At 44.0% G+C, this 24,712-nt stretch overlaps 1 protein-coding gene across 4 annotated transcripts in view; it reads right to left on the bottom strand.

Annotated features, from left to right (window-relative positions):
* The window catches only part of MOS14 (ARM repeat superfamily protein), a 256,030-nt gene extending 232,877 nt beyond the window's left edge, over window positions 1-23,153 (bottom strand). For all 4 annotated transcript variants that reach the window (XR_015693625.1, XM_087696211.1, XM_087696202.1 and 1 more), the window contains exons 1-2: window positions 22,955-23,153; window positions 11,713-11,790 (exon numbers count right to left, since the gene is read on the bottom strand). Coding sequence is in view for 3 of the 4 variants with exons in the window: in XM_087696211.1 (XP_087552337.1) it covers window positions 11,713-11,790; window positions 22,955-23,077 (201 nt within the window). In the remaining variant the exon portion in view is untranslated. The remainder of the gene's footprint in view (window positions 1-11,712; window positions 11,791-22,954) is intronic.
* Between the last annotated feature and the right edge of the window lie 1,559 nt (window positions 23,154-24,712).

The following is a 24,712-nucleotide window of genomic DNA, read 5'->3' as shown; positions in this document are numbered from 1 at the left end:
GTCCGCACGTAAAATCATAAAGCTGTCATCAGCCAAAGATTGACTAATGAAGTGCTAACCAAAAGAAAGAGACAATCTGGCCAATTGAGCAGAAGCTGCCATGGAGAATAAAATCGAAAGAACCGGATGAGTCGCCAGGACAAAGAAGAGAGGACTCAGAGGACAACCCTATCTCACAGAGCGTGCAAGGACAAAGGGCTCTGTAACACCACCATTTATAATAACTCGTGAAGAAACCGCAGCACTAATGGTGTAGATCAAGCGGGACATCCGAGTGCCAAAGCCCATGGTAGACATAAGTTCTGGAATGAAAGACCAGTCTAAATAGTCAAAAGCCTTTTCTAGATCCAATTGGACCAATACCACTTCCTGACTAGAGTGCCTTGCATAGTCAATAGCCATTTGCACATTTAAGATATTATGCAGAATGTTGCGGCCCTTAATGAAACCATATTGAAGAGGATGCACAATGGCCGGAAGATGCTTGTGGAGCCGATTCGCCAGTACTTTGGAAAAGATTTTATACATCAAACCCATCAAAGAGATTGGTCTCCAATGTTGCAACAGTGACGACGAAGGAACCTTTGGAAGCAATTTCACAAGCCCTTCTTTCCATGAGGAAGGCATGAACCCTGTTTCCCAAACCTGCTAAAACATAGCCGTCAATGGCTTCACCAGTTGGGTAGCAGAAGTCTCAAAGAATTCATTGGTGAGACCATCCTAACCAGGACTTTTATCCCTGGGCAAGTGTAACAGAACATCCATAACCTCTGCCTCGCAAATATCTGTCTCCAACGTAGTTTGCATATCAAGTGGAACCTAATGGCGGACCAAATCATAGAAAACTAAACGTGCATGAGTAACGTGGTCAGAAGGCCAAGGAGAAGAACCAAGAAGGTCAACAAAATAATTCCTGCACATATTAACAATCGTCTGGGGATCAATGATCATTCGACCTTCTGAATCCTGTAGTCTGGTCATATTTTCTCGCACAGGAGATGCATGTAGAGCTCGAAAGAACTTATGAGTCTAACAAGCATTGTCTTGCAAGTTGTCGTGCAAATTTTGCAATTCGGCTTGCTAATAAGATTTCAACTGAAACTCTTTAATAAGATCAGCCAAACGCATCACCAATGACAACAGGAATACATCATCTGAAGTGTCCCCCAGCAGAGAACAAACCAAAGCCAGTAAGGCCTCCGCTGCATGGCGTTGCCGCCGACAAAGAGAGGCATGATGGATCCCATACTGCCGAGCAACCTGCTGCACATTAGAGAGCAAGCGTTCAAAAGAAGCATTGCCCTCAGCGGCGAAGTCCAATAAAAATCTATCAATCAATTGCTGCATATAGCCCTAAAAGATTGCATGCTTCAAATAAGAGGAGTTGAAGCGCAAAGGGAGTCTATCCAGGAACTGTTAAAAAGTGCAATGGGTTGTGCAAGTATCTCAAGCTGTAGAGGGAAATGGTCCGACAAGGCATATTGCTACAACACTTGCATTTCCAGCATCTCAAGAAGAAAATCATCATCCTGCATGATGTACATGCGGTCCAACCGCGACCATGTAGTTGCATACTGCACAGAATGGAAAGTAAACCCTGTAGAAGAGGGGTGTAGCCAAGACCAGAGATCTTGCTTAAGTACAGCAAGAGCAAAAGCATTCCACACACTTTCCGGAGCGTCCATCACCGAATGTTTTGATGTGGACTGCGAAGAATCAACACACACATTAAAATCCCCCATCAAAAAACCCTGTCTGCCAAGCGATAAGGAGATCTGCAAAGTATTCCAAAGATCCCGGCGGGATAACGCATCATTCGGAGCATAGAGGCCCAGCAACCATAAGATCTCTCCTTCAAATAAAACTTCGATCACCACAAAACGGCCATGTACATCATTTTTAATGAGAACAGGCTGATATTTCTCATGGACAATCATAAGCAGACCAGAATAATGCATGGCATGTGTCCCTGCGTAAAACAAGTAAAATCCATGGCAATCTACAGCTTTTCCTGCTTCACTGTGACTCTTGTGCTCAACAGCACACAAGGCATCCCACTGATTCTCATGCAATACAGTCCACATGGCATGTTGCTTATGGCGAGAACAAATGCCTCGCACATTCCACGTGGCTATCTTCATGTGTGGTCAAAAGGAAATCAAGAACGAGACACAGCTTGCCTCGATTTAACCTTTTCTGCCAGAATGTCTAGGACTCCCTCATCCAAAAAGTCAGCTAAGACGGCAAAAGAGTTCTGACGGCCGGCTTTAGAGATAGAGGGAACATCCACTGTCTTGGGGGTGGAGCGGGGATAACGACGATCCCATGGGGTAATCACATTGCCTTTATTATCAAAAGCCAACTTAGCAGGTGGGCCCTTTGGACCGTCCGAATAGACTTTCCTAGTAGACTGTGACGAGGTGCAGAAGAAACCATAGGATGAGCACGATGCTCTGAAGACAACATCTCTTTGCGGCGCATATAAGTGCGCATAGAATCCTGTGAAGCATTAGGCCCAATATCTGCCAGACCAACATCAAGCCTTTTACCTTTTTTTACACGTACATCCACCCAGTCATTGCCGCGGCGATCCAAACCCGAAATAGGCTGTTTACTTTTATCCAAAACTTTAGGTGGCTGGGTGGCATCGTGCGACGGAACATCGCACACCATATCTTCCATGGGCAGCGCAACATGCTCAGCATCTGAAGTGTGTTGCTTCTCTGGGCATTCGGCCATAAAATGCCCCAATTTCCCACACGAAAAGCAATGTCCTGCAAAGTTGCCCCATTTCAAACGAAAGTGCAAAGGATGCATGCCAGAGCAATTAATACGTAGCCAAGCAGGCCTTTTTCTAGCCGTGTCCCATAGCATACACAAACGGTTACGGTTCATGGCCCTGAGGATCGGGGGGACCAGCACAGTGCCCACAACGGCCATGGCATCCTTTAACAGTGGCCAATAGACAGCCGGACAATTTTCCACTTCAACCCAGACAGGGCATTCACATTGAAGCAGGCGCTGAAAATTTGCCATTGGGCGCCATGGCACAACATGGACCAGACGGCGATCAAAGAACAATGGCAGTTTAGACAGGAGGTCAGCATGATGCTGTTGAGATTTCAACAACACCTCATAGAAGCCCGGGGCCCAACAAAAATCTCCTCAACACACTCCCCTTGTAGTAGATTGTGCAGCCACTGGCGAATATGGGAAAGCACTGGGATCCTGCCAATGAAGAAGAGTATAACAGCACGGTCATAAAACACCGAAAATGAGCGCAAGACATGTTTCGGGTCCACCGTGGCTTCCAACACATCTTCAGTTCCAGAGTCAGAAAAAGCTTCATGATTATGTTGGACATAATCGCCAAGCAGAGTATTGGCAAATTCCAGCAAATGCTCCCAGTCAACATTCTGAGAATCCACCGAATTAGAAGCAACCTGAGCATAAGAACGTTCCTGTTGATCCATTATCGCTTCCGAAGCATGTTTGGTGCGTTTGCCCGCAGGCTGGAAATCAAGACCAGAGGGCATCTTCTCCATGCAAGGAACCATATCCTCTGGGTCCTCTGTATCAGAATCCAAACCAAGGGCTGCCACCGTTTGGTCGATAAAGGCCATGTCCAAACCAGCCATGTTGAGTCACCACTGGTACAGGTCAGATGCAGAGCCAAGAGCTCACGAGTGGTAGAAACAAACAGTGGCCGCTCTCCCTCTCTCTCTCTGACATGCGCTCGCTTTTTCTTGCTTTTTCTCGCTCTCTCCCTCTCTCTTTTTCCTGTACAAAGGCGCTGTCCAGGGCTTATTCGGCACGCACAGCCGATGGAACCTGTTTATTACATGTCAGCCTCAATCGTGGCCTGTCCCGAGGAAGTATAGAGAATGCGTAGGGCTGGGCGCAACCCTAACCGTGCAGATGCAAGAGGGCGAAACACGTGGGGCTGGGCGCAACCCTAACCGCGCAGGTGCACGTGCTGGCAGATGGCGGCAGGGTGCAAGCAACGGTCACAGGGCACAGGTCTGTCAGCGACGTCAGAACCCCTAACACACAGGGCGGACGCGCAAGGAGCAGGAGCCGAAGTCGAAGTCGTAGCCGAAGTCGACGTCGCAGGTCAGGCACAAGACAGTAGGGCGCGGCAGCAGGACAGGTCAGGCGCTGGCGCTCGACAGCAAGGCGGGTCACGCGACGTGCCTGCAAACGACACGAACGTGGCAGAGGCGACGAAGCAACAAGCGATGACGACGGGGCGCAGGCGACGCCACTCTCTCTCTCTCTCTCTCTCTCTCTCTCTCTCTCTCTCTCTCTCTCTCTCTCTCTCTCTCTATGTGTGTGTGTGCACGCACGCAAAGGCAGGTCTGCTCTCTATGTCTGTGCATAGGAGCAAGTTGCACACGCAGCAAGCGGAGGTACAGTCTATGGTCAAGGGTTCTGTCTGCTGGGCGATTGCAAGGCTGATACGGTGTGCTGCCAGGCCAAGTCCAGCTGGTCACTGTTTGACTTGCAGAAGGGCTGTACAGTAGGACACGAAGGTTGGTGTCACAAGCCTGCAGCAGAGCGCCGCAGGACTGGCAGACAGTTAGGCACAGGGAGGGGGACAGTCAAACTTCGCATGTCTGCAAGGCAGATGGTCACAAGGCAGAAGCCCCACATGGTATTAGGGTAGAGGCAAAGCGCAAAGGGAGGGCCCCATCAGGTCGCCATCATTAGCTCGACATACCTCTCTCTCTTCTTCTTTTTTTCGTGAAGATAATTGAATTAAGTAGTAAACATTTACATGAGACCATCAGGTCAACATTCTCTCTGTATCTCTTACATTCTATTACATCAGACCATCAGGTCAGCATACTCAATCGCTCTCACACAGTCTCTGTAGAAATTTACAAGATGCGAGCAGGCTCTCAGAACAACCTATTACATAACCAATTCTAATAAATCAGACAGAAAGAACAGCTGGAGTAGAGCAAACAATTGCCAGCTAGGAAGCAGCAATGTCCGAAAGAACCAGGTCAGCTGACATCATAGAAGTGATTTGCCATAACACCAATCCACGCACACGGGCCACATGCCCATGGATGCCCGATGCCAAATCAAAAATAAAGGCATTGCGAGTACACCATATGTGCCACAGGGCTGTCCATCTAAGAAAATAGAATAGGCAAGAACAATTTCAAGACACAGAGGGCATAGAGGACATATTTCCCATAGTCGCCAAGAACCACACACGGGAAATGAAATTCCAAATCTGTCACCATACCTCTCTCTCTCTCTTTTTTTGTAAAAGGTAATTGTATTAATTACGAAAAAAGGTACAAGTTTACGTGTGTCAACTGTCAGTACAAAACCCGCACAGAGATACACAAGTCAAAGACACAGTGGAAATTGCTATATGCTAGGGAAGTAAGTCTTTCCGAGGGAGCAAGTCAGAGTGCCGAAGGAGATCTATCTGCCAAAGCAAAAGGCCTTTAAGCCTGCCAGTGTGTCTCGGAACATTAGATGCCGAATCAAAAAGAAAGACATTCCGCGTGGTCCAATTGTGCCAGCATCCCCAGTATCTAAGAAAATGGAACAAGATCTTCATATGCAACTATGCCGGTGCGGGGTATATTGGGCTTACAACTCATGCCACCTACGAATGGCAAGAGCCAACTCATGCCACCTACGAATTTCCGGCGCGTCCATTACCGAATGCTCTGATGTGGACTGCGAAGAATCTACACACATATTGAAATCCCCCATCAAAAAACCCCGTCTGCCAAGTGATAAGGAAGTCTGCAAAGTATGCCAAAGCTTCTAGCGAGATAGAGGATCGTTCGGAGCATAGAGGCCAAGTAACCATAAGATCTCTCCTTCAAATAAAATTTCAATCACCACAAAGCAGCCATGTACATCATTTTTAATAAGAACAGGCTGATATTTTTCATGTACAATCATGAGCACATCAGAATAATGCATGGCATGTGTCCCTGCATAGAACAAACGAAAGCCATGGCAATCCACAACTTTTCCTGCTTCATCGTGACTCTTGTGCTCAACAGCACACAAGACATCCCACTGATTCTCATGCAATACAGTCCACATGGCATGTTGCTTGTGGCGAGAACAAATTCCTCGCACATTCCACGTGGCTATTTTCATGTGTATTCAAAAGAAAATCACGCATGAAGCACAGCTTGCCTCGATTTGACCTTTTCTGCAAGAATGTCCAGGACTCCCTCATCCAAAAAATCAGCCAACACGGCAAAAGAGTTCTGATGGCCAGATTTGGAGGTAGACGGCATATCCGCTGTCTTGGGGATAGAACAGGGATAACGAGGATCCCATGGGGTGATGACGTTACCTCTAGTATCAAAAGCCAGCTTAGCAGGTGGACCCTTTGGACCATCCGAATACACTCTCCTAGTGGGCTGTTGACGGGGAGCAGAGGAAACCGTAGCAGGAGCAGAGTGCTATGAAGACAACATTTCTTTCCTGCGCATATAAGTACGCATGGAATCTTGTGGGGCAGTAGGCACAATATCCACCATGACAGCAACAAGCCTGTTGCCTTTTTTTGCGCGTACATCGACCCAATCATTGCCACGGAAATCCAAACCCGAAACCTCTTGTTTACCTTTATCCAAACCTTGAGGTGGCTGGGTGGGATCCTGCGACGGAGCATCACACACCATATCTTCCATGGGTAGCGCAACATGCTCAGCTTCTGAAGTGTGGTGCTTCTCTGGGCATTCGGCCATAAAATGCCCCAATTTTCCACAGGAAAAGCAATGTCCTGCAAAGTTGCCCCATTTCAAACGAAAGTGTAAAGGATGCATGCCAGAGCAATTAAGCCGTAACCAAGCAAGCCTTTTCCTAGCAGTGTCCCATAACATACACAGACGATTACGATTCACGGCCCTTAGGCTTGGGGGGACCAGAACAGTGCCCACAGCGGGCATGGCGTCCTTTAACAGCGGCCATGGCGTCCTTTAACAGTGGCCAATAGACAGCCGGACACTTTTCCACTTCAACCCACATAGGGCATTCACGTTGCAATAGGCGCTGAAAATCTGCCATTGGGCGCCATGGCACAACATGGACCAAACGGCGATCAAAGAACAAAGGCAGTTTGGACAGGAGAGCAGCACGGTGCACCTCAGATTTCAGCAACACCTCAAAAAAGCCTCGGGGCCCAACAAAAATCTCTTCAACACATTCCCCTTGAAGTAGACTGTGCAGCCACTGGCAAATACGGGAAAGCTGTGGGATCCTGCCAGTGAAGAAGAGTATCACAACGCGTTCATAGAACACTGAAAAGGAGCGCAAGACATTTTTCGGGTCCACAGTGGCTTCCAGAACATCTTCAATTACAGAGTTAGAAAAGACTTCTTGATTATATTGAACATAATCGCCAAGCAGAGTGTTGGCAAACTCTAGCAAATGCTCCCAGTCAACATCCTGAGAGTCCACAGACTCAAAAGCAACCTGAAGCATAGGAACGATCTTGACGATCCATTGTCTCTTCCGAAGTATGCTTGGTGCGTTTGCTTGCAGGCTGGAAGTCAGGACCAGGGGGCATCTCTTCTGTGCACGGAACCATATCCTTTGGTTCCTCGGTGTCAGAATCCGGACCAAGAGCGGCCACCGTTTGGTCTATAAAAGCCAGATCCAAACCAACCATATTATACCACTGCGTATGCCGGTCAGAGGCCGAGTGAAAAGCTCACCGGAGGCACAAGCGCACAAGCCTCTCTCTCTATCTCTCTCTCAGGCAAAACGGGCCCTGCACTGGACTAGCGGCTTCAGTTGTGGCCTGTCCCAATAACGCGAGTGACAGGGCACAACCCTGACAGTGCAGGTGCAGGAGGGCGAACCATAGGGCGGGCAGACGACGGCAGGGCTGGACAATCGACGGAGCATGGCAGGGACGGGGTGACGTTCAACAGGGCCCAGGTCCGACGGCAAGACTGGAGAGTCGGCGGCGGCGCAAAGCAGAAATCAAGCGTGGGCAAAAGCCCTGACGCACAAGGCGGACGGGCGTGAACCAGGCGCAGAGCCCGCAGTTCAAGCGGGCGACAGTAGGATTGGAGGCGCAACTGACAGGCCGCCAGATGCAGGCGACGGGCCTGCGGGTGACGGCAAGAGCGCGGTTGCAGGCGACGACGAAGAGACGGGGCGGCTGCAGACGTGGTGGCGTGACAGGCAGTCGATAGGGCGGGACGGAAGGCGGGATGGAACAAGGCGACGCTCAGGGGCGAGACGGAAGAGACGCGGGGCCACGTGACGGAAGGGCGACGGACGAGCTCACCCGATGAAGGGCAGACGGCAGCGACCACGATCCGCCATTGCTCTCACCCTCTTCTCTCTCTCTCTCTCTCTCTCTCTCTCTCTCTCTCTCTCTCTCTCTCTCTCCGTCCGTGAATAAGTGTATATTAATGTATGAAAATATTTACATCACGCCTTCAAGCCAACCGAACAGAAATAGAAACCACTATAATGAAACCATCAAGCTATCAAAACAACCTACTATATACAAATCCTCTGAATGACAAGGCAAGCCAAAAGGCTACCAAAACATAGCCCAAAAAAAAAAAAAAAAAAAAAAAAAAAAAAAAAAAAATCATGCAAACAACACAATTGGAGTAGAGCAAACTATATCTAGCCAAGGAGCAACCACATCAAGGAGGACTAGACCCGCTGAAATCATAGAAGAGATCTGCCATAAGAGTAATCCTCGAACATGGGCCACATGACCATAGATACTTGAGATTGAATCAAAAATAAAGCCATTACGGGTATACTGAAACCAACCTTCCTTCTTGAGAGAGTGGTAATTCTTTGATTAAGCACTTAATTACAACAATCAACAAATAAACATAAATTGAAAATGCACAATTTATCTTAATAATCTTCGACAATAGACACTCGGTTGGCCCCAAAATTGGTGCCCCTTTCAGTATTTCTTTAACTTTAATTGCTAATGGATCGAGTACAAGTTGAGATTCCACAACCTCCTTACTGATCCAAAAGCCCCTTGCTGTACATAAAATCAGCAACCAATTTGGGCCCATCGCCCCTAAATTTTCACCCAAGAATTACACAAACGGAACCACCAACTAGCCATATGTTGCCTCAATTCACAATGGATGGTCTAGCATCCGAAACCCCTATCAATTCCACAAATTTCAGGTGCTGATTTCAATGTATGATGCTTTCTCCTGTTGGCACAGGTCCCAAGGTGGCTACTAAACCCTAATTTCTACAAAAATTTAGAATTTACAGCAGAGATCTCTCTACTGTCCACCAAATTTGGCTAAGATCTGCTCTAAATGGCTGAGAAATGCTGAGATCTCCTGAGAATGGGTTGGAGAAGGTGAGAGAAAGCAAAGATGAGAGAGATATCTGATTTTCTTCACTTCTTCCACTTCTTCCTCTATAATATCTACCTCCACTTCTTCCTCTGTAATATCTACCTCCATTAAGTCCTGTCATTCTAGCTTAACCTGATTTCGAACCAAATCACAAATGTAGCTACAAGCATAATGAACAAAATTGAAAAGAACTTCCTTCGGACCCAACAATGATCTATAGTATTCAAGACACGTCTAAATAATAGATATAGGCTCGACAACCATATCGCCCTGCTCATTCATCAACCACACAATATTCTCCCGAGCATATTTCTAACGTAGACGAGCAAAAAAATGATGAGTCTAACAGTTATTATCATGCAAAGCATCCAAACGAGCTAGCAATTTGTACTTAGCATATTCTTCCTCTTGAAGAGCTTGAACTCTACATTTGAGCCATTCAAAACTTTTGGCCAAGTCATCAGAGTTATCTCTAGCTTGTTGTATACTAACCAACCGTTCCAGCAAAGAGTGTAAATGTTGCAATTCTACACGAAAAGCAGAAGCATGTTGAATACCATATTGTCGGAACAACTCTTGAGCATTATCCCTAAAAACAGTCCATGCATCAATGCCCCCAAACAAAACTTGTGAGCTGAACTCACCAATCAACTGTTGCATGCACCCAAGAAACTAATCGTTCAACAAAAAAACTAATCAAAACATAAAAGGCAAGGGAACAAGCAAAGCCTTGAAGGCATACACCAGCCGATGAGTCATATCCAAAACCAAGGGGTAATGATCTGAAAGAACATGATGCCTCTCCACCCACATGTCAATCTCAATTGGAAGAAAACAATCACTTTGGCAAATGTACATTCTATCAAGACAGCCCCACGTTTCTGAATGTTGAAAACATTGGTATGTAAATCTTCACTTATAAGGATGAAGCCATGGCCACATGTCCTGTTTCAAAGCCAAGGCCGCCATAGCATCCCATGCAAGACGCTTAGGACCATGACATTAAAGTCGCCTAATCCATAAACACACAGACATTAAAGTCACCCATAAGAAGCCCCTAACGAGCCATGGAAAGGGACTGCAAATCTTCCCAAAGCTGACGATGGTCCCAAGCTGTATTAGGAGCATATACACACACCAACCACAGGATCTCCCCTTCATACATAATCTCCACAGCCAAGAACCTGCCCCGAACATTCTGATGGACCAATGAAGGCTGTAATGAAGACCAGACAGCCAACATAACTCCGGATTGCAACTAAGATGTCCTTAAATGTCTTGGCCATATACTCCTCCAAAATGGATCTTCAATGTTCATTAAGGCCATTGTACACAACCTCCTTGAGATCAGTCAGCCTAGGAGTGCCCCCTAAGATCTATCCCTTCTTTTTGCTTGTTATGTCAACGTTCTACCTTTGTTTTTTAGCCAAGGTGTCTCTAATGGCATTTTCCTTTCTTGAAAAAAATTAAAATGTTCTACAAATGGATTAGCAGCAAACCTATATTTTTTTGTTGCATAATTGGTAGCAAACAGGATCTTCTATAGACTATCTCAAAATATGCTTTTCTTATAGAAAAATGTAGAGTTCTAATGTAAGCAAGCTATACAATTGGCAAATCCTTTTCCCAATATGTCTTCTTCTCTTGCCATATTCTTCAAATGCTCCAAAATCTGCACATATACATTCATTCTATTCCAAATGATAGGAATATGAAAAAATTCAAGTAGCTCACATTTTTCCAAAAATGTTTTTAATGATGATCTTATTTAAAGCTTGATATCCACACATATGCAAAAGATACATCTTTCTTTTCTTAGGAAATGAATGGGAAAAGTTGTCTGGCCCAGATGGCAAGCAATGCCTCGTGTCTTCTCTCAGCCCTCACACTCTCTGCATCACCCTTGAGCTTGTCCTCTCTACCTCTCAAGGTATAAATAATATCTAGTCATATCTGTGAAAGGGTACAATGAAGTGAAAATAATCAATGGCCCAACTGCAACTGGCCATATAATAAAACCACTCAATAGTGCCAACAATAAGCTCATTTCACATGATCTCTCTTTCAATGTTAGTAGGGCTCATTTATTTCTTTAAGGTTGTAAGTCCTGACTAGTGGCACTGAGAAAGCAAAGATTCTGCTCTACACTACACAATCTTGTAGAGTATACCATTCTTGAAAGATGTCGAAATTTGCTACTTCATAATCTTACAAAACCTCTTTCCAAGTGAAATAACTTTGCTTGAGAGCTGTTAATCAACATGTGTTTGATTGACAGTTCCCTGAAAAATATTGCCACGAGCACTTTTGGGCATAATTGTTAACAAGTGAATAATTTAATTATTTTGGAAGTCCTACCTACCTTTGTCTTGAGAGTCTGAGCACAGAATAGCTGAGCTTCAAGACTACTGCTTGGATCATGAAGGAGATTGTCAGACACCTGCATCATAGCAACACAAAAAACTTGAAAAACCACAAACAAGGACACCTGCTTAAAAAGAAACATGATGGATGTTATATCTGACTCTGTCAGCAGGGTTACAAATCTTGGTAGCACATATTGACATGACATACTTAAAGCAGGTTAAACAGACCCTTTACTTTATTCCTTAAGATTCAGTACAGTGTACAACATGTTAGTCATTCTAGAACATGATATGTGTTCCCATCTCTTTTCAGTGGACAATGCTTCTTTAAATAGCCCCTCTAACCATGTGCCAGCCTTCTGCCCTCCCTAGTAGACTCAACAACTCTCCAAAGCCTTTCTTTGTCTTCATGTGACCCAGAACTGCTTACTAGATTTTTATTAAGCATTTAAACTTGAACAAAATGCTACTTTCTGAAGTTGGTGCCATTTTCAACTTCAAAGTTTCTTGGAATTGTTTTGCATTCAAAATAAGGAGGGAGATACAAACAAAGGGACAGCGAGGGAGAGAGAGGGAGGGGGAGAATAAGAGGGAGGGGTAGAATTGAGAGAGAGAGAGAGAGAGAGAGAGAGAGAGAGAGAGAGTGTGTGTGTGTGTGTGTGTGTGTGTGTGTTTGTGTGTGCATGCCTGCACACGCTCGAGTGCACATGTGAGCATCAGAACAAGATCATGAACAAAGCTAGTGACAAGACAATGGAAATAAAATGAGAACAAGAGTATTTGATAACTCTCATTAGTATGAGAATGACAAAGAGTAACACCAAAGTGCGCCACTAAGGAGCATTCTGCAACTGGACAGCACAACAAAAAGAGCCTAGCCTAACTGAGCAGCAACCGAAGAATTAGTGACAAAATGACAATGTGGGACACTAGAGGTGCCTTTATATAGACTAAGTGGCAAGAGACCTACGAGTAAAAACACGGCACTTGTAGATAGGCCTGTCCCATAAGGTAGCAAGAAATGAAGAAGAGAGCTTGAACTCACAAAGCTGCACCCACCAGAATAAGCTCTCACTTTTTTGCATTTTATACGTTAGGGTTAGGATTAAGGTTTTCACCCAAACTTGGGCACCCTATCCACTTTTGTAACTCTTGACCAGTCCTCTTTATTTATGCATACAACCTTCACTTAATTGGACCTAGTCTAAGTTTTTCTTTAAAAATACAGGTTGCTCACAACCCTTCCAACCATCGCAAGTCTTCTAATTTGACACCGAGAGATGATACAACTTGTATGGGAGTGAGCCCAACTCTCACAAAATGTTACAAAGGTATAATGTTAGTGCACCTATCATGAGGACATGTATTTTTGAAACCTCACTTAACATGTGGATTAATTTTTAATTAAGTACATGTTGCACATGTGAGGTGCAACTAGGGTTAAAGTAAATTTATGAGCCCGAGACCCAAGGAAATCACAAGATGTCAAAGGCAAAAGTTGCTATAAGTTATGCCGCACCGGTATTTGGCGGTATCCGGTGCCAATTGTTGGCCTAGGTCATTTATTTGACCATAACTATCAGTTGATGACACTAAACAAGTGGCGTTTAATGGTACCTAACGCCAATGTGATGGTCAAAGATGGCACAAAGACACTCGAGAATGGAAGTTGCCTAGCCAATTTAATTCTTGGCCAATCAGATTATTTTTCAAGGCATCGAAATAATTATTAGATTAATTTTCAGTATTGAAAAACTGAAAATTAATATTTAATTATGGATAATGCTGAAAAAACCATTTGGGAAGGCTGCCACTTGTCAAAAATGCCCATACAAGCCTAAAAAACGTCTTTAGAGGCTACAGAGGCATTTTTAGTGTGTTCAGCCTGCAAGAGAGAGAGAGGAGATGCTGTTGGTATGATTTGCAGCCATTGGAGGACCTTCTGAGGCAGCCAAGGGCAAGAGAAGACCAATCAACAACAGGTGACAGCATCCACAGGCTGCCAAGACAAGGCAGCAGCAGTCAATGACTGATTTTCTTCAGTTCTTTGCATCTACAAGCTATTGTGGCAAGGCAGCAGCTGCATTTGACTGATTTTCAGTCATTCTTCACGACAAAACTCTGAATTTTCTCTCTCTACAGCTTTCTCTCTCATCTCCCAGTGATTTCACAATCTTGCTCTGAAGATCTCAGCATTTGGACCGTTGGAGACTGAGAAATTGCAGATTTCTCTGCTGTAAACCCTAATTTACAACAAAAATTAGGGTTTAGCAACAACCTCGAGAAGTGTGCCAAAAATTGAAAGCTCCAAGACTTGGATTCAACAAGGCTGGAGGTGAATTTCAACTAAATTCAGATGGAGAACTAGCCAACCATTGAATTTGGGGCATTTCCATTGTCTATGAAGTGGGTGAAGGCCAATCAAGTGCCCGAATCAAGGGGTAAAAAAGTTTGAAGACTTGCTAGTCACTTTGGACACAAAGGGGAGTTTGGATTGCGAAGGGGATCAGGAGAATCCCATTGTAAATCAACTTCTTCTTCAATTACGTTAAATAAATACCAAAAGGGGCGCCAATTTTGGGGCCAACAAGGTGTGCATTGTCCAAGATCAGTAGGTAAATTTGTATTTTCAGATTTGCATTAATTGTTTGCTGCTGTAATTAAGTTGTAATCAAGGATTTACTACCCATCCACAGAAGTAAGGCTGGTTTCATGAATCCATAATTAAAGGAATAGAATAAATTGCATTGCACCTTACAAATGGCGTCAAAATAACAAGTATGCACTAAAACCGTGTCAAGATATGCAACAATGCAGAGAGATAGTAGGCTTTGCACGGAGAAACATAGTGTGTGCACGGCAAACACTAAGAGAGGAGAAACTCAAAGACGAGAACTGTTGAGATATTTGCAATCACACCTACTTCAGTCTCTTTAGATGGAGCAGTGAGGGCTCAAGACAAGAATCCCATAAGCACAATAGGAGGATGTGTTGCCTAGACTTTCCTATAAAGCATTGTACTTGCTTGTCATTTTCGTATGAGATGAATACAATGCCATTGTCATGTTGCTCCTCAATATAGTATACATGATGATTGTCATTTGAACTTGAGTCAAGGTTCTTGGTCTCTATCATGTCAATATCTTCATGTGTCTAGTCAAGGTCTATGAGCCACCATAGCTGCCATGCTCTAGATCCCGTGTTTTCACATGGTATCACAGCGCAGCTGAGCATGGCTTAGCATGTCTCAAGTCCTCTCTCTGCTCTCTCAGCTCTCCTCCATCATTGCCTAGCTCAAGGCTAACTCATGACTTCATATTCAGCTCCATTCCCACCTTCAGCTCCACTCAAACTTCTTATCTGCCATAGCCAAACAGCACATAGCTCTGATTGAGCTCTTGGATCTTGCAATAGAGGCATTATCTCTACACACTTCCTTCTAAGGAATTGTCCCTGACTTCATATTCAGCTCCATTCCCACCTTCAGCTCCACTCAAACTTCTTATCTGGTACACGCATCAAATCATTGAGTGGAGATCATGGTGACTTCTTGCAAGATTGAAGCATAGTATCGTAGTGTCTCTTGACACTTATTTAGTGACTCTTGTACCTTATATCAGCTTTGCCTCTCAAATTAGGTCTGTGATTTTTGGGCTACTCCAGCATCAAATCAAGGAGGGGAATACAACCTTGAAGATCAATTCTTGAAGACTCATTGAAGATTTGAAGATCTCTCAAGCATGTGGCTCCACAAGTATCTCTTGATACTAGTCACTTAGTGCTTTTTGGGCACTTGTGCTTGTTAGCACATTCAAGATCAATTCTTCTACTATTGAAATCTGAGTATTTTGAAGCTGATTTGTTGTTGTTCCTGCAAATTCAACATGGGCAAGGACTCTCCGACAGTTCGTTTTAAGGGGGTCAGATTCACACTTGATAGACCCGCATCAAGCTTATCCTAATGAAGAAGGGTCTCTAGGCCATCACAAGTGGCAAAGAAAAAAAGCCTCGTGATACAAACCTAGCAGTCACTTGGCAAAAGAATGATTATCAATTTGGAGCTAGACGACAACTATATCCACCATGTGGATAACTGCGATACTTCACATGATACATGGAAGAGACTTAACACTTTGTTTGGTGCACAGTCTAAGTCATCAACGTATAGTCTCTTGATTAAATTTTTCAAGCTTGACATGAAGTCAAGCGCATCACTTGCCACACATCTAAATTACATGAAAGGACTTCTAACCCAGCTTACAAGAATCAACATTAAAATGGAAGAAGATGTTTGCATTGGTGTTTTGCTTAAAAGTTTGCCTCCTGAATATAATAATGTATCAACAACTCTAATCAATATGCCAAACCCTAAGCTTGTTGATATCCAGGCATCACTTTTAGAGGGGGAAAAGAAGTTAAATACTAAGGAAGAACCAAGCATCTCTAGAGATGAACAAGCATTATATGTTGGCAACAAGTACAAAGGCAAGGACTAGCTTTTTTGTGATTTTTGCAAAAGGACCGGACACACTAAGAAGTTCTGCCACGTCAAAAAAAGGTCCCAGAAAGCCTATCTTGCTGCAATTAAAGAAGAAGAAGACCACGGAGCAAAGAAAGAAGAAAAATAAGAAGACCACCAGAAAAAGGACAAGCCTCATCAATCCTTCTATTTTGATAGACATTTTTAGCCTTGTATTGCCTAGCCCTAATGCTCTAATATAAGCTTGTAAACTCCTCATGTAGCCTTGTACTATAGCCTCTGTACACTTTGTGAGGCCCCTGTTACACCCTCTCGATGTCCACCATGTTTGTGGTACCCACACTTAACCTATTCTCCAATAGCCTCTGGTATTTTGCCATGTTTATGGTGTGCCCACACTTTACAGGTGTTGCTTTCACTAAAGTCTCTACACACTTTGTACTTCTAGTTGTGATTGAGGAGGGGTGTTGAGATATTTACAATCACATCTACTTCAATCTCTTTAGATGGAGTAGTAAGGGCTCAAGACAATAATCCCATAAGCACAATAGGAGGATGTGCTGCCTAGACTTTTCTATAAAGCATTGTATTTGCTTGTCATTTTCATATGAGATGAATACTATGTCATTATCATGTTGCTCCTCAGTATAGTATACATGATGATTGTCCTTTGCTCTTGAGTCAAGGTTCTTGGCCTCTATCATGTTAGTATCTTCATGTGTCTAGTCAAGATCTATGAGCCACCATAGCTGCCATGCTCTAGATCCCGTGTTTTCACAAGAACACGGTGATGATGCACTCAATCATGCTATGAGAAGAAAAGCCGATACCGTGGAGCCAAAGCTCAAAAGATGACTGCATAGTCCTATCTAACTCAAGCGGCAACACCTATGAAGAAACTACACAATGAAGGGAGCAAACGATGTCCTCCAAGTAGTGGGCTATCGAAGTAATCACTAGAAGGTAAAGGATAGCTATCAAGGGAGTGAAACACAATCCTCTGATGCCATAGTTTTCATTGGAGCTGGACGTGGCTATCCAAATAGCCACTTAATGTTAGAAAACGAAACAAACTTCATGATTCTTTGGGCCCAGGTCCGTATTCCACCGAAGCCACAGTTTCTTGTGATAATCGATTCGTTTCAGTTGTTTGGCCCTGAAAACTTGTGACTTGCAAGCAAAAGGACTTTCGGTCTTAGGTTTTAGAAATCCTTCCCAATAGTCAATGCCATCACCAGCTGTCAAGGGAGTAAAGCGCAGTCCTCAAACGCCACGAAGTGGGCCAGGGCTACAAACGCGGATGCCAAAGGCCTGTCTGAGCTAATGCCTAACGAGATGGAGGTCACCAAATGGAGAGCGGGGCCAGTTGGAGGGCAAACGCAGCCTGTGAAGGCTTTTCAACCCAAAAACGCAGATACCAAGGGCTACAAAAACTGATATCATGTGTGGAGGTGATGCTAGGCAGGAAGATGCTCACCCCTAGCTAGGGAAGGTGACGGAAGATGTGGATGAGGTTTCCATGCTGGAAAACGCAGGTGAAGGTGAAGCCTAAAAGAGAAGGGTGTTTATGCAAAGTCAAGGGATGGTGATGCCAAGTGAAAGATACTCCAAACGCGAAGGGTGATGGCTCCTAAAGCTCAAGGAGAAGATGGTGATGGAGAAGAGCTACAAACCACGAACCGCAATGTCCTCCTAAAGGGACGAGAGGACAGTGGAAGGGCTGGAGAGAGGAAAAGTTGCTAAGAGATAGAATGAATTGAGTGAAGGGTGGCCTATATATAGACACTAATCTCTCTAGGGTAGCACTCCACTAATCACTCTAGGATGGTGCCCCAAAATGTGGGCACTTAGCCCTTTTTGAGGTTGTTCATAATGAAATTCTGACATGGTATCAGATTTCAGGATTTGTGTTCCTTCTGTGTTTTCTTGCTGATTTCAGGACTGTTTTTACCCTTGCTGATCAGGCGGCTGCTGCACCGACCTGTTTTACCTCCATTTTTTGCCGACGTCAGCATCCATACAGCCTGCGTGTTGATGCCTCTGCATCTCCTTCTAGCTAGGTGCTTGCATTACAAGGCCGTTTTTGCTGGTTTTGGTAGTTTTTGACTGATTTCTTGACTTTTTACAGCATCTTTTGTCTTATTTTGATCAGATTTTGGGTTATACTGTATGTGAACTCTTGCTTTTTGCAGTTTGTGCTTGTGTTTAGGCTGTGTTCCCTCTCAAAAATACCTTATTTTCTCTACTTCTTCTCTAAATCCTCTACAGATGGCTCTTCCATGCACATCCACTGATAACAAGCTCCATGGACCTCATTATTACACGTGAAGTGCGGTGATGAAGGCCTGGTTTATCCAAAAGCAGTTATGGTACGTGGTTGACAGAGCTATGGCACGTCCTCAATAGCCTTCTCCTATTCCATCTGATTTTGATGAAGACAACCATGAGGAGACAGTGCTTACATGGGATTCGAATGATGCCCATGCTTATTCAGCCTTACTTCGGTATATTTCCAAAGAAGTCCTACCAGCGGTCACCTCTCCTGCAGGACAGCTTCAAATGTATGGTCGAAGTTGCAGTTGATGTATGAGGCTCCTTCCACCATGAGGGCCGTTACTCTCTATGGCCAGCTCCAGCAACTAAAGTTTGAACCCAAATATACTATCCGATCATTCCTACCTCGAGTTACCCAACTCCAAGACCAGCTTCACACTATGAAGTCTGCCCTATCAAAGGCACATCTTGTTGGTATGGTACTCTACAAGCTTCCTTAGGAGTTTGATGGAGTGGCGAATGCTTTACAGGCGCAGACATCTATGACTCCTGTCAGTTTTCTTCATATGTCCTCGATGCTACTTGAGCATGAGGCGACTTTGCGACTACAAGGGCGGCTTCCGTCACATTATGAAGGTTCAGGTGAGGCTCTTGCAGCTTCAGAGAGGGGCTTGAAGATGAAGAAGTCGAAGGCCCAATGTTATCACTATGGCAAGAAGGGCCACTTATGGAAGGACTTCAAAGAGTTAGCGACTTCCAGAAAGCAAAAGAAGCAAAAGAGGAAGCGGGATGCGGACTCCTTCGACAAGTCATCATCTGCCTCAGATTTCCACTCAAATCCTCCGGCCAAGACGAAGTCCAAGGCACCGAAGGTATCCTCTTCTTCGAATCATGGGAAGGGCTTGGTGGCCCCTTCCTCGACTGCTTTCTAGTGGTGGTGATGAGGTCATCTCTCACCACTCTCCAGTGCCAGAGAGGAAGTGTGAGAGGGTGGTGAGATGGGGCAGCCGCGCCTTATCTATATTTCTATACAGATGCACAAGATCCAAAGCAGGACATCCCTGACGCATCGACCGAAGTCTGGCGAGTACAAATCCTGAAGCTAGGATTGACATCCAGGTTCATGATGGGCTGGGTACTTGATAAAGAGCGGGTGGCTTTCATCTAGAGTTCACATGAGGGGACACTTTGGTGGTCTAGCCAAAGAAGGGGAATTTATGGTCATTTATGCGTTGCGGCATTCGTGACAGGCTGGTATGGTATGCTACATCAGAGGCATTGTTGACAAACATTGAGAGCTACTATGATTCTTCTCTATTTTCAAGAGTTAGTACAATCGACATCGACATCGGGTTCTCTCCGAGGCACCTTGGTGGTGGCTTGCGCACCCACTACTTGGATATCCATGGTTCTACTCTGACGGACATTATTGTATATACTATGATGCGATTATCATTGTATATTGTATTGTATTAGATCACCCATGATCTAAGAGAGGGTGTTAGTAGATTAGTCAGTTCATGGTTGAGTCTGTACATGTGGTACAGCACGCTAGGCACAGAGATATTGTAGGCATTTTATTTGCCAGTATTTATTTTGTTTTGGCATTATTTACAGCCAATCATCCAGCATTTAATGCTGACCGACTAGTCATATTTTTGGCATTTATTTGGCCTATATTATTCTCAAGCTCCCTCCTCCACAATTCATTCATTCATCACCTAACAGTTCTTGGAGAGAGGGAGCATATACCAATGCCTCCACAGCCAATGACTCACATTGCATCTGTGCTGTCTCATGTCTTGATATATGGATTCCATTTCCCGAGCATACATCTGAGTTCTCATATGTATTGTGTTCTTTCTTTCCCTTTCTCTTTTGTCTCATGTTTCAGCAGTTTATTACAGCTAATGTTTACACTTCCATAACTACACCATTTCTGACATAACTGTACTAGGAAGCTAGAAGGGAGACCCTTGCAACCATCGCTAGGGCCGCATAGCAAAAGCCAAAACCTGGACCATGAGCTAAGGAAAACTGACCTAGAGAGGTGTCACCCTTCATCACTGTCCACACCTGCACCTTTCATAAAGAGGCTAATGTCCTGCAATCCTTTCGGAGATGTCCTGTCTTGCCACAATAATAGCAATGAGAAATTTTCTTTTTCTTCTTCTGCATATCACCTCTCTCTAAAACTGAAATATCTAGAGCACCAAGAGACAATATTCTCACTAAAACATGAATCTCAACACAACAAGTCTCCAACATAACACTCATAGATGAGTAAACAATGTATGCATGCTAATCATCAATGTGAGAAGCTAGAGGAGCCATGACAAGGGAGAGATTAAGAAGATGAGTAGAGGCAAGGGAACTGGAGGGATAGATGTGTGCCACGAATACAAACTCACAAGGATAGCACAAGTTCAAAGTAGTAAAGAAAGCACATAGAGAAAGAATCAACAGTAACTACAGTGTGTAATGAGAAGAACAAGACAACCAAATGCACATGAACCCATGTAAAGCAGAGCAACGGATCACCAAAAAGAAAAGGACCGAACGTAGCCAAAATCAACCTGAAACATTGACGCCCAACCTTGCAAAAACACAATTAGTTAAAATGCAAAGGCTGAAGTGTAAAAACACAATCAGTTAAACCGCAAAGGCTGAAGTCAAAACACAATCAATAACTGCAATAAATGCACTCAACCTACATAAAAACAAGTCGCCTCAACCTGCTGACCCCAAAATGTAAAAGAGAAAGGGTCAATAACAGGTCCCCAACCTTGAAACAGACCAAAAAACTATAATCACAGATGGCAGACTGCAAAATACTGAAAAAATAGTAAAAACCAAGCCAAAAATGAGCAAAAGATGGTCGTCCAGACTGTAAATCAGTCACAGCAGTGAACAGCAAGTCCAACAACAGACGAAAAGCCAAAACCAGACCTGCACCAGCAGAAAACAACAGCAAGAACCTTGATCCTGAAATCTGATGACAAAAGTGGATGCAGTGATGGAAGCATGGAAAACTGCCAGAAGAGACTGCTGAACACGAGAGAGAAGAGAAAAGAGAAACACTGCAAAAGAAAGAAGAACATTGTACAAAGAACTCAGAAGAAAAGAGATGCTTAGGAAATGGAATCCATATACCAAGGCATGAGAGACAGTACAGAACCAAAGTGAGTTATTAGCTGTGAAAGCACAAGCACCACCTCCCTCTCTCTACAACGACTTGTAGGTGGTGAAGTACGCTATGGAGGAGGGAGTGACCAGAATATATAGGCCAGATCCATGCCATAGATGCTGTCAGGTCAACCAACATTGAATGCTGACCGATAGGCAATAAATGCCATAAATAACATAAATAATGGCTAAAATACCAGAGATGCCCAGCCCACTAAGCCATGTGCACAAACTCACACATGAACTGACTAATTTGCTGGCATAGTCATTCTCACCATGTTCGCACAGCACACACTGGAGCGTTAATTCACATGGGCAGCTTTGGTAGCATTTCTTTTCATGGGCAGGCCAGTTTTGTCATTGCACTGACTTTTGGTTGGTCAAGTTTACTTTCGTCATGCCAATTGTCTATATATACAGCCATTCACATGCCTCCACAGAATGCAATCCGCTCAATAATCATTCTTCCTCGTTCACATTCTCATATGTTGCCACCAATTTGGGGACCCCACTACATGTGGATCTCCCAGCAAGGCCTGACTGTTAGTCTTGTATTCCATTCAAATCAATGTGTTTTATTTTTGTTTCTTTGGCATTCCATCTGCTCTTCTCTTCTCTCCACGTTCCTTTGCTTTTGCTGTGCACTCTCACACTTGCCACCTGAATCCAAACAGCTTGATCTCTATCTTCCAGGTTGTTGTAGAACACATGATGAGTGACTCTGAAAAGCCATCCATTTAATATAGAGTAGCATCTCCCTCTATTCAATTCCCCCTGGGTATTCATAGAAATCAACCCTCGTTTTCATATCACACAATGAGCATATCCTTCATAGGCCACGAGGATGTAGTTAACTATACATCGCGTATAAATCATTTTGGAGACACGCACGCGCACACACACACACACACACTCTCTCTCTCTCTCTCTCTCTCTCTCTCTCTCTCTCTCTCTCTCTCTCTCTCTCTCTCTCTCTCACACACATTGACGGTAGATACTTATTGCTCATCACAATTGTACTCTTACAGCATGTTAGGCACGGGCAAGACATTTGAATCAAATTAGTATTTTTACATGATACTCGAGATATGGACTCGATGTACGTTGATTTGCCTTCTAAGCTGATTTGCCCTCTTGTAGAAGACAAACACATTCACACACACTCTCTCTCTCTCTCAGGGGAGTGACAGAGTCCTGAGGTTCTATAAGCAAGCCATAGCCCGACGAAGCTGCACATGTTCGGGAAGAAAGTTTGGGGACCGGGGCAAGGAAACAAAGGGAGAAAGGGAGACGCTTGCCTGCCATGCTTCTACGCTGTGCTGGAAGTCTTGAAGCCATTGATTTGCAGCATTCCGGGTGTCGGAGCTTGGATCGTGATAGAGAGCTTGGAGAGCTTGCAGGAGGATCGCCTGAGGCCCCATGATGATCGATCTCAAACACGCAGTTCCCTCCCTTTTTTGCACTCAGCTTCTTTAGAGTCTAAACATTGAACTGAGAATCACCTTACTTACCTATATATCTATATATATTTGGCTTCTATTGGCCTTTTAATTCTTATAAATAAAATAATGTTTAACGGTTTTTTCCTTCCCAGAACGCTAATTTGGTAGCATACACACAAACTTTTAGCTCCGATTTTTGGGGGTGATGTTTGCATCAAATTACACATTTAACGATGTGTGTGTGTGTGTGCGCGCGTGCGATTCTCGTGAATACTATAACTAGTGGCTAGTGACTCGCATTGCTAAGTCATCCCCTTTTGATGTCGCATGTAATAAGGGAGATCTATGAATTTATTGTAACAAATGTTTGTAGAATTACAATTCTCATGAAAATAAATTTGGTACACACATTGACAAATCTCATTCCTTTGCTACCTCAATGCATGTTGGGCCAATATACGTTCACACCCCGTAAACCACACGTGTAATGCTCCCTCACAAAAACATGATGTGATTCTTTCACACATAGTTGCTCTCAACATATGTATTAAGCACACCAACATATGCAATGAAAACCCTTAACAATGCCTCTCTTCTTTAGTCTCTCATACACCCATGTCTATGATAATCACTATAAACAACAAAGCACACACAAAGCCTCATGCCTAATGCACACATGATTGCACATGTAGGCATACAACTTATTGTCTCCCCTATTTCCAACACATGTAAACACACACAAACATCAACAAACTCAGCTTCCATGCATGCACACCTTCTTGGCCATGCCTTCAGGTTTCTCCATATGCTTTATAATCAAATTTGCTTAGTATGTCCAACATCAATTGGGGATTGGCTTCAAGTATGAGCTTGAACTCCTCTTCAGTATTAATTGAGGCATGTGAATAGTTTCACTCTTCAAGTATGGCAAAGTGGGAGACATAGTTTCACTGTTTACAATCTCCTCATTGCACTCCCTTTTGTGAGAGAGGTACCAAATGCAACATCTTCATATTGGTTTTATTACTAAGTTCTTTTCATTGCTGTGATTTTTGGAGCATGGTATCTCCTAGATATGGCTTCCACCCTCCTCTTGTAAACTCAATATTTTTCACAATTAAATTATAGAAATCTCAAAGCTTGTACCCTTGGCATGGACCACCCCCCCTCTTTTAGTATGACCCCGACTCCCCCCTTTATACACCTCTCCCACACTAAGAGAAACTTGGTCATGCGGGAGGACCTTTACTAGTTGTACAAATAGCATAGATGGATTTCACCCCGCCAACCCCTTTCCCCAAAGATGTCATACTATAGAGATGTCCTTTGTGCAACTATGGAAGATTGGATTTTGCACATTGCAACAACTCTAACTATCAGTGTAAAGAGTGGTAGGAGATGAGTGATCAACACCCAAGTTAGCAACAAGTTATACCTAAGGCAAATGCATTGAATTGTAGTGGAACGTTAGCGTGTACTTATCTTCATAGGTGTGAAACTTGCAAGAAAATGTAGGAATGGACAACTTCATCATGGTCTAAAACTTGCAAGAATATGTAGTAAATGTGTTTTCAAGGGAATTATGTTGCATGTTTTACCTCCCGTTTTTGAAAA

Source organism: Lygodium microphyllum, chromosome 2 (genome assembly GCF_053477565.2).
Source record: "Lygodium microphyllum isolate KBCC chromosome 2, Lygodium_microphyllum_v1.1.10, whole genome shotgun sequence".
NCBI lineage: Eukaryota > Viridiplantae > Streptophyta > Polypodiopsida > Schizaeales > Lygodiaceae > Lygodium > Lygodium microphyllum.
This window is presented reverse-complemented; position numbering and strand designations above follow the sequence as displayed.